This window comes from Heloderma suspectum, chromosome 2 (genome assembly GCF_057233095.1).
Source record: "Heloderma suspectum isolate Gila_16-S chromosome 2, 16-S_ref, whole genome shotgun sequence".
Lineage (NCBI taxonomy): Eukaryota > Metazoa > Chordata > Lepidosauria > Squamata > Helodermatidae > Heloderma > Heloderma suspectum.
In genome coordinates this window covers 378,275,727-378,296,723 of record NC_139459.1, presented here as the reverse complement: position 1 = coordinate 378,296,723, position 20,997 = coordinate 378,275,727, and the positions used below count along the sequence as shown (strand labels likewise).

The following is a 20,997-nucleotide window of genomic DNA, read 5'->3' as shown; positions in this document are numbered from 1 at the left end:
AATGCAGCCTTCCCCAACCTCTGGATGTTTTGGACTGCAACTCCCATCAGTCCCAGTTAGCATGCCCAATGGTCAAGACTGATGGAAGCTTCAATCCAAAACATCTAGAGGGCACCAGGTTGAGGAAGACTGGCCTAAAGCAAGGGAGAGAGAAACTTCTGTGTGAAGCTTTACATGACATAATTCTGTAGTTCTTTTCAGTGTGTCAGGTCGCACATTCACCGCAGCCCACTGTGGCTTGCTTATTTAACCTACGGTGGGTTTCGGCTTGTGTGGGTGACCATTTTGAAAATTCAGCCACTGGCAGGGGTGGGTGGCCATGGTTTCTCGTGTCATCTGAACCTGCGCGCCAGTTGTGTGAGGGTTAAACAACCCTCCAATAACCCTACAACAGCCCATGGGTTATTTGAGGGTTCTTTAACCCTCGCACAACCCCTGCCGCCCGGGTTCAGACAATACGACAAGCCATGCTGGAGCCTGAGTAAACAACCTGGCCCCCGCAGGTGCTTCAACCTGCCGTAAGCCACAGTGGGCTGCAGTCATTTTGTGAACCAGGCCATTGTCTTTCTATATGGGAAGTTCACAAGCAGGACATGAGAGCAAAAGCCCTGAAATTCCTTTCCTAGGGGCCCCATCTAGCTCCCTTAGCCTTCTGGCAAGCAACCTTGTTCTGATTAGACAGGTCTTTGGCCTGTTGCAGTAATAATCTCTGTGCCGGTTTTTAGCCTTTTGAGTTGGCTGCTGTTTTTAACTCATTGGTTTTTATCCATTCTTGTGTTTGTTAGCTCAAAATATATTTTTATAATACTCTGCTGTTAGTCTATCTTTTAAATATTAAATATGTATATATTTATTATTTAATAATAATAATAATTGCTACCATGGCTAATAATACCTGAGTATCGTTTCCTTGGCAACTTGCATGGGCAAGACTGAGTTTGCCAGCTCAGAATCGACTTTGTCTTTTACATGTACCCGTCTTCCAAAATGTACTAAAATGTAGGTAGAGCAGGGAACCCTGCCTGAAACCCTGGAGAGCCGGTGCTGTGAGTCAGCGCAGACAATACTGACAGACCAGGGGACTGACTCAGTATAAGCCAGCTTCTGATGTTCCTATTTAATACAGCCCTTTATTAACCATGAGGACTAGAGTCTTTGCAGTCCCAGATTCAATCTCCGGCATCTCCAGGTAGCGCTTCCCACCCTGTCCATCTAAACTAAAGCAACTCAAGTGTCCCTCCCCCCCACCCCAACTCTCCAAATTGAGAGTGGGGAGAAAATGGCAAGAGGGGACATACCCACCATAACTGCGGGTAAACTTTCCGCGCGCCTTGCGAGGCGACATCACCCAGCAACTTCTGATGAAACGAAAGCGCGTTTCTCCAGTTGGTCGGGCTGATGCCTTCCCCGTCCGACTTTCTCTGTTGCCGGAAATCCTCCCAACCCCAAACGCAGCAGAAACGAAAGCGGGCGAGCAAGGCGCGGGTGCTCCCTCCGTGTGAGAGCCCTGCGGCTGTAAGCTGGTGAGTTTCTGGGGGAATCGGGACCCCCCCCCCCCTCTTATACACACTTCTAAACTGCCCGGGAAGCAGAAAGGGCAGAATTCCCACCCAGACCAGTTGTTTGTGTGAAGGAGAAGGGGGTGGATATAGCCCTAAACTGCTCCACCATTTGTTACCTGGAGCATTTCCTACTTCCTAGATTTATTCTTTATTGAAAGGTCGGTGCGACTGTGATCAAACTCATCTCACCGATACTGAATGTGTTAGCTTATTGTAGCTTTACGAGTTGCCCCTCTCCAGCAAATGGATGTACACATCTGTCTGAAAATTAGTCTGCCTTGAACCTCCCCCCTTCCCCACCTTAAGCACACTTTCAGGGATACCCCGGTGTGTCCAAGTGCCTTTCAGGGGAGCAGTTTAGATCCCCTCTTTCACCTAACCCTCCTTCACCTATGCTCCCAGGGCAACAGTTTACATAAAATATATTACAATATATATTAAAAAGACAAAGTATACAAAATTAGAGCTTAGCTAGAAGGAGCCCTTTCAGTACAGAGAAAGGTACTTTTTAGGTATAATTTTTCCATTTTGTTTTACCAACAGTCTTCTAAGTTTAGGTGCGAACGGGCTCCAGCTGTCAGATGCAGGAGAAGTGGGGGGTGCACTTTCTAGCGGAGGGAGTGGAGGTTTAGATGGGTAAAGTGTGCTTTTTGGTGTTATGGGGAGATCCCCCAGAACAGGTGGGCAGGTAGATCTCCAGATGTTTGGGACTTCACCATCCAGAAACCGCTGCCAACATGGCCAGTGGTCAGAAATACTGGGAGTTGAAATCCAAAACATCCGAGAGTCTACTCTCTGCCTGCCCCTGCTCTAGTACCTGCAGTCTGCTTTCTTCGACTAGATGATCTCTGAGGTCCCTTCCAACTGTCTAATTCTATTATTCAATCTCTCTCTCTCTCTCTCTCTCTCATGCATGCGTGTGTACACACACACACACACACACACACACTATCCATTCACAAACACACAGGGCTAACAGTTGAGGCCTACATGCCCACCTGTGCCATAGAACATGGTATAATGCCCCTTTTTAATTTGTTCTTCATCCATTTTTTACCAGCACAAGAGGCTCTTCTAAATGTCCAAGGGACCCTGGTTTCTGTGTAAATCTGTTACTATTTAATTTTCTTTTCATTATTGCTAACGCTCACTGCTTTTTTTTTTCTTCTGGTCCCCGGTTTTCCTTTTCCTTTAATCAGCCTTATCCAATTGGACTGGACTGGATTCTTCCATTCCACCTTCAGTGGCTGGGTTCCTTCCCCACCTCCATTCTGCCTGAACCAATTGGGCTTTGCTTTAAGGCAGCTATTGAGCGTAGTCAGTGCCTTGTCCTTTATCATGCCCGTCTTTGCACAAAATGTTCCCTTGAGATCTCCAATTTTCTTGAAGAGATCTCTAGTCTTTCCCATTCTGTTGTTTTCCTCGATTTCTTTGCATTGTTCATTTAAGAAGGCCTTCTTGTCTCTCCTTGCTATTCTCTGGAACTCTGCATTCAGTTGGCTATATCTTCCCCTTTCTCCCTTGCTCTTCGCTTCCCTTCTTTTGTCAGCGACTTGTAAAGCCTCCTCAGACAGCCACTTGGCTTTCTTGCATTTCTTTTTCTTTGGGATGGATTGAGTTGCTGCCTCCTGAACAATGTTACGGACCTCCGTCCATAGTTCCTCAGGCACTCTGTCTATCAGGTCTAATCCCTGAAATCTATTCGTCACCTCCACTGTATATTCATAAGGGATATGATTTAGGTCATACCTGAATGGTTTAGTGGTTTTCCCTACGTTCTTCAATTTCAGCCAAAATTTTGCAAGAAGCAGCTCATGATCTGAGCCACAGTCAGCTCCAGGTCTTGTTCTGACTGACTGCATAGAGCTTCTCCATCTTTGGCTGCAAAGGACATAATCAATCTGATTTCGATATTGTCCATCTGGTGATGTCCATGTGTAGAGTCGCCTCCTGTGCTGTTGGAAAAGAGTGTTTGCTATGATCAGCGTGTTCTCTTGGCAAAACTCTATTAGCCTTTGTCCTGCTTCATTTTGTACACCAAGGCCATTTGAACCTTGCAGTCTGCTTTCTTCGACTAGATGATCTCTGAGGTCCCTTCCAACTGTCTAATTCTATTATTCAATCTCTCTCTCTCTCACATGCACGCATGCGCACACACACACACTCACACACACACACTATCCATTCACAAACACACAGGGCTAACAGTTGAGGCCTACATGCCCACCTGTGCCATAGAACATGGTATAATGCCCCTTTTTAATTTGTTCCACTTCATCCATTTTTTACCAGCACAGGAGGCTCTTCTAAATGTCCAAGGGACCCTGGTTTCTGTGTAAATCTGTTACTATTTAATTTTCTTTTCATTATTGCTAACGCTCACTGCTTTTTTTTTTTCTGGTCCCCGGTTTTCCTTTTCCTTTAATCAACCTTATCCAGTTGGACTGGACTGGATTCTTCCATTCCACCCTCAGTGGCTGAGTTCCTTCCCCACCTCCATTCTGCCTGGAGCAATTGGGCTTTGCTTTAAGGCAGCTATCTCAGCTTGGCGGCCTCCAGGTATGTTGGCCTACAGCAACTACCATCGTCCAGCAATGGAACTCTTCCCTGCAAAGTGCCGTAACATCACGTCCAGCCCACCATTTTGTTTTTGCGCAAGACACGGTCAAGTGTGGCCAGCATGCCATAGTCTTTGGAAGGGAGGAGGAGGCTGTTGGGTTGCCATGCTGAGGACCCTGTCTTGTGTGTCTCTTTCAGAGCATCGTCAGCAGGCGTCAAAGAGGTGGTTGAAGATTCAGTTTGCCCAACTCAAGATGGAACGTATTGAGCTACTGCAGAAATATGTAGAAGTGATGGAGTTTTCGAAGGAAACAGGTGAGGAAGGGAACTGCTGTGTGGAGGCATTCCCAACTACCCACACATGGCCATTCGTGTTTATTCTGGGTTGAAGACCAGCAAGATGAGGGGGTAGTGTGCTGAACTGTGCTACAGAATGCGGCAGTTGATAAGCTTATATTTTTGAGTGCTCTCTTATATACCAAATGTTTCCTGCATATAGGAAACTAACACAGCAGGGAGACTGCTATGATACAAACGTGCTTCCTGAATTTCTGGTTTCCTGCTTGCAGGATGAGAGTTTGACTGCGTTCGCACATACACTGATAAGACAGGATTCTGGAGAAATCCGGTGTACTGGTGCACACAGCCCATTTGCTCCTGCTTTGTTTTTCCCTGCTAGGGCAACTGCTAAACAAACCAGGAATGATTTGCTCAGCATGTTGTCTGAACATGGGCTCATGGCTTCTTGCTCTGAAACAAGCCAGGAATTGTAAACCGAGAAAAAACACTGGCTTGCGATTCTGGCTTGTCAAGGGAGCAATAAGCCAGACTTCCCAGTTCAGATGACATGCTGAGCAAACCCTTCCTGGTTTGCTTAGTGGTCACGCTAGCAGGGAGGAGCAAAGCAGGAGTGAAAGTTCACTCAGGTCATTTATGATAAGCTGGGATTCTCCGGCAAGGAGACTGTGTGTGCAAATGAGCTCTCCATAGAAATGCCTCCAATCCCCCTTCTCAATACCAGTTCTCTCATTCCTGAAGGGGAAGAGGAATCCTCTGCAAAAAATCAGAAGAGATGTTGGGAGGAGAATGGAGAAATGTGGGTCTGCTGTAGCTCTTTCTTTGAAGCTGTTACTTTCCTGATCGACAGCTGGTTGGCCACTGTGTGAACAGAATGCTGGACTAGATGGACCCTTGGTCTGATCCAGCAGTGCTCTTCTTACGTGCTTTATTTATTTATGTATTTATTTATTAAATTTATTAATCGCCCATCTGACTGGTCACCCAGCCACTCTGGGCGATGTACAACCCACCATAAAACAATTTAAAACAATAAAATTTTACCATAATTTTTTTTAAAAAAAATACCCTAACCCACCCCAAATGCCTGCCTGAACAGCCACGTTTTTAATGCATGACGGAAGCTCATTAAAGAGGGGGCATGACGGAGTTCCCTAGGGAGGGAGTTCCACAGAGTGGGGGCCACCACAGAGAAGGCCCTCACTCTGTGGAACTCCCTCCCTAGGGAACTCCGTCATGCCCCCTCTTTAATGAGCTTCCGTCGTGCTTATGTTCAGGGCTTCCCACCAGTCTGGACATGGAGGTCCTCATCCCGTTGCACAAGATAATGTTGAAGGATAAACCATACCTTTTCAAAAACAGAACATTTTGTGAACATCAACGTCACTGAGAATTTCTTGGAGTTCAGGAAGGAGAGACTGCAGCTCCTTGAAATCCCGGCTTTCAGCTTGCAGAGTGAGAGTAAAGGTGTGCATGTGTGTGGTTTTACATGGAAGAGCACTCCAAAGAAGGGATGCCCCCACTTCTAGCCTGAGATAGTACAGCCAGCGTTAGCGCCTGTGGCTTCTGCCACTTCATCTGGTTCTAGGAGCAGATCCAGGAAACTTTAGGTGGAGAGGAGACTTGTGTGTGATGAAGTTCCCCCATATTAAAAAGGGAAATGCCCCAACGCTCCCTTCTCGATACCAGTTTTCAGAACAGCGGGTTGCAGGGAGGAGATGGGAGGGGTGTGAGTCTGCCCTGGCTCTGATGAAGCTGTCTCTTTCAGGATTGCTCATGTGGAAATATACCTGTGGCTCTGAATTGAGCACAAACAGGCAAAAACTCCATGGAATGTCTGGACAGCATAGCTCCAACAGGAAAGACGTCACCCGCTTCGACAAGAAGATCCTCACCAAAGCTCGCATGAAAAAGTGGAAGGCTGTAGCAGACGTTTTTCAAGAAAGGAAACTTTCTGTGCTGAAGAAACCCATTGAGAAATCATCAGAAAAGGGCCAAGAGACTCTGCTGAAGCCAGGTGAGGACGGGAAGTTGGCAAAGAGCTTGTGTGGGGAGGGGACGGTGATTCTTCTATGCCCTGGCCTCCCTGCTCACATTAATCCTGGATGGAAGAGCTGATCTCTGCACACAGCAGACAGATGTGGTAATACACTGGCTTGTGCCATCTCAGTCAGCTGATATGCGTGTGTCTTCCCCCCGATCGTATATCTGAATGTTCCTTATGTACAAAATATAGGGTTAGGAATCCTATCTGGATCATTACTGCTCATCAGCCTTTCAAGGTGAAGTGTTTTGGATCAGGGTAGCAGAGAGCTTAAAATGGCATATTTATGTTTGCAACCAATGACCTGACTTTAAAAAAGAAAGAAATTTCCTAATTTAGCTGATGACTCCCTTCATAATCCTCATCACATGCTTATTCCTGTAAGCATCTTATTTTATTTGGGTTTTTTATTTACTATATGTGTTTGACTTGCCAGCAACATACGTCCTCTGGGTGGGTTACATTTTATGTATACAAAGATACACTCATGTTTGGGAGATGAAGCAGAGGGATCCGATTTTTTACATTTCCGTGATTCTCTCTAATATCGAACTTAGTTACTTGAGTGCCTATCAGCTTTGAATTGAAACAGAACCACTAAAAATGATGTGGTGGGTGGACTAGCTGGGTACCCAGAAGGATGTATGTTTCTAAGTTAAAAAGAAATAGAAATAGTTTATTTTTTAAAAAAACCAAAATAGCTCAACAACAGACTGTGCTCAGTGACTTCCAGGACTTCCAGAATGGGTGCCTGTTAGGGAGGGGAAATGTAAAATAGAGTGAGAGTGAAGAAACTGGCCTATTTGAGTTCCTAATAGCATATAGGATCTTGGAATGGGGAATTAGGGTGGTTGGATGCACATCATGAAGTTAAAAAGCTCCTTTCTCCATACTGTATGACAGGGCTGGGGAAACAGGGGCCCCACAAATGCTGATAAATTCCAATTACCATCAACCTTCACAATTGGCCAGGCTGGCTGGGGCTGCTGGGAAGTGAAGTACAACAACATCTGGAGGGCCACAGGTTGCCCAGCCCTGCTACATCAGGAAGTTTCAGGAAGGAGGAAAGGAGAAGGGACACCTTTTCCCTTTCCTAGTCTCCAGGTACCTCCCCGTTCCACTGTATAGCAACACCAAGCATTTAGGTTTGGAACTGGCAGCCGGCTCTGAACCAGAGTCCTGTTGCAATTTGTCACACAGTTGGGAGAAGTTTATAGAAATCTGTCTTGTACTGAGACCATTCATCCATCCAGCCTAGTATTGTCCGCTCGGACTGGCAGCAACTTTCCAGGATCTCAGGCCGGGGTCTTTCCTATCACCTTCTAATGGATCCTTTCATCTGGGAATTGGATCTGGGACTTAACTTTAGGCAAAGTACGTGATGTACCACTGATCTGAAGCCCCTCCCTAGCAGCAATCAACACCACCAGTGCAAAGACCCAATATTATATGAATAGTACCTATATTGTACTAAGATATATAGTCACAAACATGTAAATATTTAAATACATACCCAATTTTTAAATTATAATACATGCAGTGAATACTGTCAACCACATAAAATAGATGCTATCAAGAACGGAACAATGGTATAAGTCAGAATCAACATAAGATCTTTTTCAAGTTGATGCAAGAATAGCTTCTAATTTCTTGGGCAGAAAGTCTGATGAGTTTTGTAGCCCTGGTCTCTCAATCTCAGTGATTGACCCCAAATGGTGTAGGGCCTTATATGTCAACAACATCACCTTGAACATCACCTGATAACAGGAGAGATTTTTGCTAATGATGAGAGATCCACGTATTAATATTACTACAGTGTAGCAACTAAAAACTTGGCAAAAACAAGCATACAAGCAGGATATAAATGTAATAATAATAATAATTTTTTTAGGGACCCATGGCTCGGTGGTAGTGCCACATGCTTTCCATGCAGAAAGTCCGAGGCTTAATCCCCAGCAGCTCCAGGTAGGGCAGAGAAAAACCCCTGCCCGAAACCCTGGAGAGCTGCTGCTGCTGCCAGTCAGTGTCGACAACACTGGGCTAGCTGGACCCAGGGTCTGACATCAGGCAGCCTTGTTTGTTCCTGTGTTTTTAAAAACACCCCTTGCAGGGACTTGGCTTTCTGGATGAAAGTGGAGGTTTCCACTTCTGGCTCCTTCCTCTCCTGGGGAGGGATGGGTGGGGAACCAGGTTTGCATCACCCTCCACATCTCCTCTATTAAAGTGTTTCAAGAAAGTACTGTGGAAGAGGATGCAGGATCTTGCCCCTCTCGTGCTCATTCTTCAGAGTGCTCATTCCTCTGATATAGAATCCCCGTTCCTCCTTTGGGGAAGAAAACCCTCCCTTCATCTTTTTTTGGTTTAGGGCAGGGGTGCAGAACCTCTTTCAGCCTGAGGGCAGAATTCCATTTTGGAGAAGCTTTCAGGAGCCACGTTCCAGTGGTGGGCAGGTCTGAAGGCAAAAGCAGAGGGGCCAAAACACCAGCGCATTTTTGTGTAAAGCTCCTGCTGTCGGTAACTAAGCCTTAGTTCAACTAAGGCAGTTCAACCATTTAGAATGGTGGGAAAAAAATGCAAAAGCTGGGAAACAACCAAAGGATAAGTTGTTGAGGGAAAGAGGCATGGTGCCTGGGGAACCCCCGAGGGCCGGATTTTAGCCCATAGGCCTGAGAACATCAGAAGAGCCCTGCTGGATCAGACCAAGGTCCATCTAGTCCTGCATTCTGTTCACACAGTGGCCCACCAGCTGTCTGGTTCTGCACCTCTAGTTTGGGGGTGAGACGTTTTGGTAATTCTTCTTGCCACTAACTATTTTTATTTATTTTATTTTACTTAATGAGAGGTGTTCCTTTTTAAATGTTTTAAATGTTTATATCTTTTCATTCTGGATGTCTTGCTTTTAGGCTGAGTATCGGGGGGGGGGGGAGACACTTTCTCACCACCACGGTTGCCTGCCCTGTGGTCAGTGCCATGACCAACTGTTCCTGAGCATAATCGCTTAGGGTATTTAAAATATTGACCTCTGTCATGACGAGAATACTCATTTATCCAGTCTACGTAAGGATAATTGAAGTCTCCTGTTAATATAATGCCTTTTCCTTTGGATGGCTCCCTGATTTCATTCTTTGGAATGAAATGGAATGAATTTCAAATTATGGAATTCACTTCCACAAGACACAGTGATGTCCACCACCTTAGATGGCTTTGAAAGGGGGTCAGACAAATTCCTGGAGGAGAAGGCTATCAATGGCTACTGGTCCTGATGGCTATGTGCTACCTCCAGTACCGGAGGCAGTGGGCCTATGTACACCAGTTGCAATAATGAATTTAAACATTAAGACCAACAGTAAAAGGATTACTCTGGAGCAGACCCAACTGAAGTGATGCAGAATGCTTCAGCGAGAGAGTGATGCTCTCTCAATCCTTCCCTTTCCTAGCTGATTAAATTGGCCAGAGGGGGACTGTCCCGTTGGTTGATGGAGGTTGTGTGCTGGAGTGATACCTTCTCTAGTTCCTGTATCGGTGACAGTCTTACTGCAGTATTTTTAACCATTCAGTGTTTCCAAAGTCTGGTTAGGCAGCCCCACGCAGGGCTCACTGCAGTCGTCTTAACTTGGATGTTATTGGGGCATTTATAACTGTGGATGAAATATCACAGGGTCTTTGATAAACAGAGTGAATTCTGTGGGCTCTATCCCTACATGTGCAGACAAACCAGGCAGCATGGAGGAGTATTGCTTGAGCGAACTGCTATACAGATGTCCCTTGCACAAATAAGTGGTCTTGTGTAATTCAGCGAATTCCCTTAAAAAAAAAAAAAAAATGAACGTCGTAGGATCAAGAAATCTTCAGTTTAAGAGATTTACGGTGCCGACAAATTCACTTGTGCTCCAGAAACTAAAGAAATTGTAAGTTAAAGCCCCAGCTTTCACCTCTGCATCCTGCATGTTGTGCTCACTTATAATGTGCCTCTTTGCCTGGATGGAGAACTGTTTTCGTGCATGGAAAAAGAGACGGTCAATGAACGCATGTACTTTTTCTTCTTCTTATACTGGTTTTTGGGCGCCTTTCTTTCAGACTCGTATAATTCAGTCATTACATACTGCTTTGCTGCGTTTTCCTGCATCCTGTCTTGCCTCCGGTTCTGGATTTCTCCTCGTCAGTTTTCACCACTCTGCATGAAGTGGGTGGCAAGCAGCAAGAGCCCAGTGAGAGGTTTGGGCTCCATTCAGACCAGACTGTTTCGATGGCACCAGTTGCTCCTGGTGTCTGTCCTTCTGCTGGGGGGTTGCTGTGGTGAGTATCTCAGGGCACAGACCTATGCATGTTTAGACAGAAAAAGCCTACAACTCCCAGCATTCCCCAGCCAGCATGGCTGGCTGGGGAATGCTGGGAGCTGTAGGCCATTTCTCTGTCTAAACATGCATAGGACTGCGCTCTCGGCGTTTCTCTGGGGCTAGACCCCCACATTTGCAAGGAGGGAGGGAGGGCAGAATGTGCACCCAGACATATGTGTGCATGTGCATGCAATGCATGTTCTTGGCATGTAAAAGGCAGGGCCAGGTTTTGGAGAACTGTGCAAGAGAGTTTCCAAACCTGTGGGACAAAGGAAATCTGTGTTCATAGCAGAGGAAGCAAAGTCTCTGTCAGACAACTCACACGAGCATATATTCTCTCAGGCCCAGTCTCCCTACCTGCACCACAATATTATGTTGTTGTCGTTGTTCAGTCGTTCAGTCGTGTCCGACCCTTCGTGACCCCATGGACCACAGCACGCCAGGCCTTCCTGTCCTCCGCTCTTTCCCGGAGTGTGCTCAAACAATATTATACTGGCCCGCTATATGGAGCTATCTTAAGGATTACTGAGAGAGAGAGTGAAATGATGGTTGTTATTCACCTAGTACTATCTAATCTCATTAGCAGCTGATATTCATGGTCTCGGGCTGAAGCCTTATCCAGCTCCCCAAATCCTTCTAAGCAGAGACACAAATCATGCGCCTCACCACTGAGCTCTGTTCCCCTCCCCGCTTACTGGGGTAGTCAACTTGTTTGTGCACCGCGCTTTCCACAATACATTGTGCTCCAAGCCATTCACAAACATCACCAACATTAAAACAAACAAGAGTACAGAGAAATGCATATATGCACGTCATCTGCTGACATGCCTTGGGCGCCCTTTGCCCTTTTGATTCTGCCCTCCCCCAGGCAGGCGGCATATTTTTGTAGGTAGTCGGTGCACAGGGGAAATTTCAGGGGAGTTTTCGTGCCTGGACTGCCACCCTTGGCTCAAATTATACACCATCCGTTTCCAACCCTAATCACAGTTTGGGCTTGTGTCAGACGTAGGAAGGTCAGAACATGTACAGGTAAGGTGAATTGTAATCGACTGGTACCTTTATCCAGGAAATGCAAGGTTGGAGACCATTATTACATTTGCAGTGGCTGCAGGTGAGAGGGTCTTAGCCTTCCTCTACCTGGTGCCCTCCAGATGTGTTGACCATGCTGGCTGGGGATTATGGGAATTGTAGTCCAACACATCTGGAGGGCGCTAGGTCGTGGAAGGCTGTTTTACACAGACAGTCCTCCACTGCTCCTACTTGCCTGGTTCTCTCTTTAAGATCTTAATGGGAACCGCTAGGAGTGGTTTTATTTTATAATGGGGCCAATGAGTTTTCTGCTTCCAGGCAGGGGGCAGCCTAATGGGAAGGGGTAGAAGTTGTTTTGGGGGGAATCCTCGGTGGCAAAACCCCCCAACTGTAGCCCTCTTTTTCCCATTCCAGGCTCCTCTTCCTCGCACTCCCTCCACTATTCCTACACGTACGTGTCGGAGCCCAACCCGGGGCTGCCCCAGTTCATCATCGGGGAGTATGTGGATGATCAACTTGTCGCTCACTATGACAGCCACACCCAGCGCTACCTCCCTCGGACTGCGTGGATGGAGAAGCTGAAGGAGGATCACCCAGACTGGGACATGTACACCAAGATAGCCCGGAGCGCCCAGCAGGACTTCAGAATCAACCTGGTGACCCTGGGGAATTACTATAACCGCAGTGAGGGTGAGTGGAGGGCAGAAGGGCATGGATTCCCCTGCCCACCCCAATTTCTTCTTCCTATACCCTTTTCCTACGTTCACATCCTCTTCCCGTTTGCCCCGTCATGACTTTGAGTGCAGCTTGGCGATGCAGGGGTGGAGGAGGGTATAGATCACCCCCCCCCCCGAGGGCGAACAAGATGGGGCTGGGCAGAAGAAGACCTGTCCCCAGAGGGCAGCCCTCCAGCCCACCCCAATGGCTGAGCATGTCTTCCAGTTCCTGTGTAGCTGGCTCCTACAAAATGGAAATTCTCCAGGGCAAAATCATAGGAAGCCCCTTTAGGCAGAGCCAGACCATGAGTCCACGTGGCCCAGAAGACTCTACTGCAACCAGCAGTGCCTCTCCAGAATCATTCTCAGCTCTGCCTCCATGAAGTGTGGGGGTTTTTTTAATTTGGAAATGCTGGGGACTGAACTTGCCCAGAAAGAAAAAAACCTGGAAACAACCACGTGTAAAGGAGGCTGTCTCAATCCCGCAAGGAATCCAGAAGCAGAAGACCCAGTAAGGCTGTGGGATTTTAACCTCATGTGGAGAAGCTCTCAGTCTTGGGCACCAAGCTTCCTGTCTGGGTGACTAGTTCTGTCTTCAGGTGCATGTGGGAAACATCTGTGGAGGCATAACTTTGCTTCCAGCCTTCAAGATGCAGAAGATTCATCAAAGATGAACAGAGTTTGGAGTCTTTTATACTGGTGCAACTTCTGCACTGGCGACATTCTGACATTCGCCAATGGTTATTGGGTAGTTCATGTACAAGTTGTTAGCCCCACCCCCCCTCTTAACATGTGAAGTTGCTGATTTTAAGCATTCTGGCTTGCACCAAGATTGCTTACTATCTAGCAAGAAAGATTGCAGAACAAGTGCCTTCTTGATGCTAGTGAGCAAAGCGTCAAATCTGATTCCTATGAAGTTGCATGTATTGACCAAGTGTTTTAATGCTGGAGCCAGGACAGTTTCCACAGTTTTGCTGCACAGTGCAGCTTCTTTTCATATACTGATCTGATGGGATTCTCTGTGTGGAACATGGATGACTATAACAATTACAGGCCAGATTCATATTCACCTTTTCCAAGGAAGGTGGTTGAGAGGGCGATGGATGCACAACTACAGGTGATCTTTGATAAAGATGGTCTACCTAGATCCCTTTTGGGCTGGGCTTGGGTCTGGTTTTGGCACATAGACTACCTTTGCCACCCTGGCAGCTCCTTATGGATCCAGCCTATCATGGCCCTCATGTGGTGCAAAACGAAGGTCTAATACACCAGTCCTTGTGGATACTTTTCTTTTTTTCCTTTCTTCTTTTAAGTTTTATTTTCATTTTCACAAATCTAATAAAAAAGCTTACAATATTGCAAACTTAACAGAAGGATTCAAGCCATCCCTGAATTCAGAGTTCCAATACATGACAAACAATGACCAATTCTGAATAAACTTCTTTACAGAGCCTTGTTCTTTATACCTTCTTAAATAAGTCAATTTTATCATATAAACCATATCCCAAACCCTCTGAAACCCAGTCTTCATTAGCTGGAATCCTGGTCTTCCTTCAGAAAGTAGCTATCAGTATTTTATTTACTGTTAAAAGTTTAACAACAAGCTCCAAATCACAGGTTAAATTTAAGTCTTTAACATATCCAAGTAAAACGTACAATGGGTCTATTGATAACATATGTCCCGTCATTTCATCAATATTTTGCAAGACCATTTCACAGTATTTCTTTATATTAGGACAAGACCAAAATACATGAACGAAATCAGCCCTTCATTCCCCGTCATCTCCAACACTTGTCTGAACAATTCATATAGATTTTGTTTAATTTATGTGGGGTAAAACACCACTGAAACTTAATATGGTTCTCTTTTAATGAAGTTGCCATCAGCAGCTTGTGGATCCTTTTCATCCTGTGCCAGGAAGTCTGGAATTCCAAAATGAGGAGGAGAAGTAAAATGTCAGCCTTATTCCGTGAAATAACTTCCTCCCAATATCAGCTTTCCAGTTCCACAGGGAGAATGTGGGGGAACAGAAGCCCCTGCCGTGAAAACCAGGATAGCAGAAGGGCAAAGGTGGGAGGGGAGGGGAGGGGAAGGTTGTGCGGACCTGATCCTGCTGCACATCTGATGCCTCTGCCTCGTGTGTCTCTTTCAGGGTTTCACACCCTGCAGTGGAGATACGGCTGTGAGCTCAGTGAGGACGGGCACAAGGGAGGATATGATCAGGATGCTTACGATGGGAAGGACTTCATCAGCTTCGACAAGGAGACCCTCACCTGGATAGCACCCAGTGTGGAGGCCCAGCTCTCTAAGAGGAGGTTGGAGGAAGACGAGTCTGTTGCCAGGCATATAAAATACTACCTGGAGAAGACCTGCATTGGGTTGCTGAGAAAGCGCTTGCATCGCAGGAAGGAGGCTCTGCTGAAGATTGGTGAGGGTGGGATATTGGCTGGCGGGGAGGGGATGCTGGTGGGGGAAGGAAGCGGCAATTCTTCTACACGCTCTTCCCCTCACACACATCAATCCACATTACGTAGGTGGCCGAACTCTTGGGCTTCACCACTTCAGGCAGGGAGGGTGGGGATGGGGGGCCCTTGTGGCTGAAAGGCAGGATAGCAATCTTCTAAATAAATAGAAATGATTCCTGCAATTAAAAATGTAGCACAGTGGGAAGAAGTTAGGGTAAAACCTTTCTTTCTACAGGCGGGCATATTTTGCTTCACGGGGGAGCATTAAAAAAGGTATCCACCCTACCTGCGCTCTGAACTGGTCCAGTCCACTCTTTTCACCCCATTGTTCTCCGTGCCTATATCCAGCACGAACAGCGGCAAGAAACCATCAAAACAGTCACATGGTGAAGCTTTTTGCCGGGATGCACCCTTTCAGGTCATTGCGGGGAAGGGGTGTTGCATGTGCAAGGGTGTCATGGCCTCCAGCCGTGAGACCTTCCAGCGTGCAGCTGAAGATTCTGATGAGGACAAGGCGTAGTCTGCATCCTTGGAGGTAGTAGAGTTCGTACCTTACTCAGGGCCCTCATCATCCTCTGACTATAAATACTATATTTATATAAAGCTGCCCAATAACATTGTATTCTGAGCATCATACAGCATAAAATGATAAAACGCAATTTAAAACACAGCATCATAAAACAACAATTTGCAGCATACACATTTTCAAGAGAGATATGAAGAAACACAGAGAACTAACAAATAAACACCACAAAACAGTAGTTCAGAACACTAAAAACACAGATTTTTAAGAGGCCTAAAAGTATAGAAGTGTCTTCACTTGGTGCCAAAATGACCATAAAGAAGACACCAGGTGAGCCTCTCTGGCAGGGGCATTCCACAACCTGGGTGCCACCACCAAAAAGGCCCTCCCCCGGTAGCTACCTGCCTCGCCTCACTTGGTGGAGGCTCAGGGAGGAAGGCCTCTGAAGAGGATCTCAGGGTTCATAGGTGTTTATGGGAGAAGGTCTTCTGAGCATGTGCAGAGGGAACCTATGAAGCTGCCTAATGTCAAGGTCCATCTAGCTTATTACTAGCCATGTGGTGACTTCCCAAGGCCCAGCCCTGCCTGGTTCTTTTAATTGGAGATGAAAGGAATTGAACCAGGGACCTGCATACAACAGTGCTCTGGGATCCACCGCTTTTCATTCTGCTGGGAGATTTTTGAAACAAAAAATAAATCAAGCTAAGGACAGAGTGCATTGAGGCATGTGCAGAGTGCCCCTTCTGAAGAGTATGATCTTTTCCTTCTTAAAAATGGCATCCTATAAAAAATAAAGAAATCTTGACTGAGTACACCTTTTTTAAATGCTGGCCAAGTTGGTTGATAACCCCTTTGGTAGATCTGCTGTGGAGAAGAGAGTTTGGGGAGAAGTGTGTGTTAGGGGAGTGTACCTCAAGGTGGCCGGTTGTAGTGGCCATGCTCCTTCCCTGTCTGCTTAGTTCACTTAATATGAATATGAAGCTTCATAAACACAGGAAGGAATTGAAGGACAGTCATTTTGGAGAAGGGTAGAGCGACACTTCCAGGCTCCCTCCCTTGAATGGAATAGCCAGGCTCCATCTGGGAAATATTCACCAAATAACCTTCAGTTTACAGCGATCTGCACCAGTTCAGCCACTCGGGCCTAGGGATCTTTGCCCCAGAGCCCCGAAGGCGATCGCTGGACGAGGGCCAGAACTGCGACTTGTCATACCTGAGCTTTTGAAAGAGCCACTTGATGCTGGGGGAGGCCCTATGGGGGAGGGTTTCACCTGCCAGGGATGCTACAGGTAAGGGGCATCCAATCTCAGGAGTGGGTGAGCACATGACGTCCTTTCCTGGGGTTGAAGTACAACATCCATCCTGCCAGCCAGTGCAGAAGTGCTATTAGCTGCGTTGACACCAACACTGCTATTTTCACAGAGCCCCCAGCAGTGACAGTGGCACACAAGGCAGCGAGCGATGGCCTGGAGACCCTCATCTGCCAGGCCCACGGCTTCTACCCCAAGGAGATCGACGCCACCTGGAGGAGGGATGGGGAAGTCTGGGTGCAGGACACGTTCCGTGGGGTCGTGGCCCCCAACTCGGACGGGACTTACCACACCTGGCTCAGCATCCAGATCAACCCCAAGGACCGGCGGCACTACCGGTGCCACGTGGAACACGAAGGCCTGCCGGAACCTCTGGACATGGCCTGGGAGGAGCCTAGTGGTGAGAGACTGCAGGGGATGAAGGGCTGGATCCTTTGGAGGGGGTGGCACATTCTGCAAGATGCATTTTCACCCAGGGAGCAAAGAGGGATTCAAAGAAGAAATCCCTTCAGTTGCATCACAGGCTACAACAGCCATAACAGTAGGACTCTGTTTGCTTTGGAGAGCAGATTGGGTGAGCTGCTTCTGTTGATGTTTCAGGGAGTGGGAGGATGTGATGTATACATGAGATGAAGGTCGGGGGGGGGATGTGTCCTCCAGCAAGAGGTGGGCATAAGAACACAAGAAGAGCCCTGCTGGATCAGACCCAGGATCCATCTAGACCAGCCTTCTGTTCACAAAGTGGCCAAGCAGCTGCCCACATGAAACCTACAAGCAGGACGTGAGCACAACAGCACCCTCCCGCCCATGTTTCCCAACAACTGGTGTGCATAGGCTTATTACCTCTGATACTAGAGGTAGCATAGAACCATCAGGACTAGTAGCTATTGATAGCCTTCTCCTCCTGGAATTTGCCTAATGCCCTCTTAAAGCCATCCAAAGTGGTGGCCATCACTGCATCTTGTGGTAGTGAATTCCATAGTTTAACTGTGTGCTGTGTGAAGAAGCCCTTCCTTTTATCTGTCCTGAATCTCCCACCAATCAGCTTCATAGGATGACCCCTTTGGGTTCTAGTATTTCGAGAGAGGGAGAAAAATGCCTCCCTATCCACATTCTCCACACCATGCATAATTTTGTACACCCCTATCCTGTCTCCCCTCACTCACATTTTTTCCAAGCTAAACAGTCCCAGCTGTTGTAACCTTCCCTCATAGGGGAGTTGCCTCAGGCCCTCCTTGATAATTTTAGTTGCTCTTTTCTGCGATTTTTCCAGCTCAACAGTATCTTTTTTTAGGTATGGTGACCAGAACTGTACACTGTATTCCAAGTCTGGTCGCACCATACATTTGTATAAGGGGAGAATGATCTTGGCAGTTTTATTCTCAGTTCCTTTCCTAATTATGCCTATCATGGAGTTTGCCTCTTCTTCTTTTCTTTTCTTTTTTTTTTACATCAGCCACACACTGGGTTGTCATTTTCATCGAGCTGTCCACCACAACCCCAAGATCTCTTTCTTGCTCAGTCACCGCTCACTCAGATCCCATCAGCTTATACGTGAAGTTGGGATTTTTGCCCCAATGTGCATCACTTTACACTTCTTTACATTGAACCGCATTTGCCATTTTGAGTTATTTTGGAAAGGGCGGGGCAATTCTAATTTAGGCACCAGTTTATTGTCGTCCACACTTTAGTGAGGGATGAATCTTTCAAATGCCCTCTCCTTCAACCCAGCCTTTATTTCTACACCCACACAAGGCAGCTTGTAGTAACAGAATACAAATGAAACATAAGCAAAAAATAGAGGAAAATACAACAACTACAAAAGTCTCCCCCGCTTCGCCCACTTCAGGAACTCTTGCAGAATTTTCCACTAACGTGTGGGGCAAAGAGATGATGGGAGAAGGGAGGAGGCTGTTCCTTGATTTCCCCCCACCCACCCTCCACTGCCACTTTAGTTTGTCTGACTTCAGCCTGCTCAGCCTTGGCTCATAACAGGGAGATAGTCTGGTGTTTCCCTTCAGTCATTTTGCTCTTTCTCCCATTTCAGTTTCTGTCTTGATGTTCACATTGATAATTTTCGCGGCTGGGATCACCTGCCTTCCCTTGTTATACAGAAGTAAGTGAACTGCTGGCTGCATTTGCTGGTGGGGAGGGACCCGTCCTGTAACTGGAGGGGCTCATTTTCTTGCTGAGTCCGAACCCTTTGGAGACTCAGATGAGGCCATGACTCTGGGCCCAGGGGCTACACTTCTCTGCTCCCCGCTCATTCCTTCTGTCTCGCTCATCAGAAGCATCTGAAGTCTTGCCTGAGGATCCCATTGTGTCTCAAACCAGTCTGATGTTGGGAGGGTTCGCCATTCCTCTTCGTAGCTGGTGTGAGGCACTCCGGTTCGACCCCCCCTCAAAGCTTTTTGGTAAAAAAAAAGCGATAGAAATATTAAAACAAGATTAAATCGCTTCTTCTGCTGTGGGGCCTTCTTTACTGCAGGAGGTGTGATTGGATGATCTCTGTGGGACCACTCTCAGCTCTAACTCTCTGATTTTGTCTCTGCAGTGAAAAAGCACGCTTGGTACAAAGCGGCATCACGTGAGTAACTGATCCCTCTGTGCTTGCCTAAACTGAGCCCCATTTCCCAGTACTCGTCTCCTCTACCCAGAGAGCATCTGAATCACATCTGTGCGAAGTGATTCAAAGTGGAAGCAGTAGCAGCCCAACACACTGGATTCATCCTTCATTGCTTCATTTCCTGTTTCTGCCAGGGGGAACACTAGAATGTTCCCCCAGGAACCACTGGGTTTTTTTTCCCCCTGAAGGCAGAAGAACGGCTTTCTGGGAAGGGCTAGTTGAATGGCTTGATACTTTGATTGGGAAGAAGCACAGCAACTTCCTATGAGAGACCCCAGTGTCGGGGGGCGGGGGGGGCTGAGATAGAGGGAAGAGAGCTTCGGCTATTGGGTGGTATAGAAATGACATGAAATGAATGAATAAATGAATGACTGAATGAATGAATGAATGAATGAATGAGTGAATATATGGGGGAAGACATAACCGCCCCCCCCAACCCCACTCACATCTCCAAAGACTCTCTCCTTTCTCTCCTTTCCAGAAAGTGACCAAGGGTCTGAAATCTTTGGTTGAGGTAAGTGTCAGGAAATCCCATCTCAGGGGCAGGAGAAATTCTGCCTCTTACAGGGTTCTGGAGAAGAAAGACCACACCTCTCTCAAGTTAACCTTCTTGCCATCCACAAAGGCCCCATAGGCTCTCTGCCCTTCCAGTTCAGTGCTGTAGACCAGGAGTGGGTAGAAAGTAGATCTCCGGATGGTTGGACTTCAGCTCCCAGCATTCCTGACTATTGGCCATGCTTGCAAGGGCTTCTAGGAGTTGAAGTCCGAAACATCTGGAGTCTTACTTTCTGCCCACCCCTGTTCTAGATCCAGAGTATTGAACATGTGGTCCTCCAGATGTTGCCTTAGCCAGCATAGCCAGTGGGGAGGGGTGATGGGGTTTTTAGTTCAACAACATCTGGAAGGCCACATGTTTGACACTCTGCTCTAGACGGAAGCAGCAGGTCCTTGTGACCCCCTCTTGTTTGGGCCCCCTCACCATAAGAAGCCAGCCATAGAGATGGAAGACTATATCCTGGTCCCTGTTGGGCTCTCTGACCAGAAAGGTTGAGAGCCACCAGGAGATGCTGTGAGAAAAAGTCATTGGTGGCATTTCTGGCTTTGGTGCTTTGCTTTCCCTAGAGGGACTGAGGTTGAGGAGTACTTAGAGCCCCAGAGATCCAAAACCTGAGGAATTCCCAGAACTCCCATTCACCAGAGGAGGCTAACTCTCAGTTTCTTCTTTCCATTGCAGAGAAAAAATGGGCCATCTGGATGCCCTAAAGCAGGTAAGTGACAACGGAGAAGAGGCTTTATGGCCACATGCTCCAAAGAGTGATGCCAAATGTTAACTAATACGTTTACAAGAAACACTCTTCCATGCTGTGCCATCAGCTGGAAGACCTAGGGCCACTTGGAGGCTGCACCCCCTGCCTCCCAGGAAAAACATCATGGCAAGGGGGTGACCAGCCTAGCCCATCCACTGGCCAGAGAAGAGACACCTGCAGGGATCTTGTTTCCCCTGCCCCCCCCCCCCCCGGGCTCAGCC

At 47.1% G+C, this 20,997-nt stretch overlaps 1 protein-coding gene and 1 long non-coding RNA gene across 3 annotated transcripts in view; both read left to right on the top strand.

Annotated features, from left to right (window-relative positions):
* LOC146356295 (uncharacterized) overlaps window positions 1-20,997 on the top strand; it is an 867,031-nt gene that overhangs the window by 197,521 nt on the left and 648,513 nt on the right. The window lies entirely within an intron of this gene.
* Window positions 1,457-19,983, top strand: LOC146356314 (class I histocompatibility antigen, F10 alpha chain-like). 2 transcript variants are annotated; one of them, XM_084831704.1, is made up of 10 exons: window positions 1,457-1,523; window positions 4,320-4,436; window positions 6,187-6,435; window positions 10,540-10,758; window positions 12,243-12,518; window positions 14,698-14,973; window positions 16,956-17,243; window positions 18,891-18,959; window positions 19,398-19,430; window positions 19,951-19,983. In XM_084831704.1, exons 2-10 carry the CDS (start codon window positions 4,376-4,378, stop codon window positions 19,980-19,982), a joined length of 1,503 nt encoding a protein of 500 aa, XP_084687830.1. In that variant the 5' UTR covers window positions 1,457-1,523; window positions 4,320-4,375; the 3' UTR covers window position 19,983. The 2 variants fall into 2 exon arrangements, with proteins under 2 accessions (XP_084687830.1, XP_084687831.1); XM_084831705.1 differs by lacking the exon at window positions 4,320-4,436.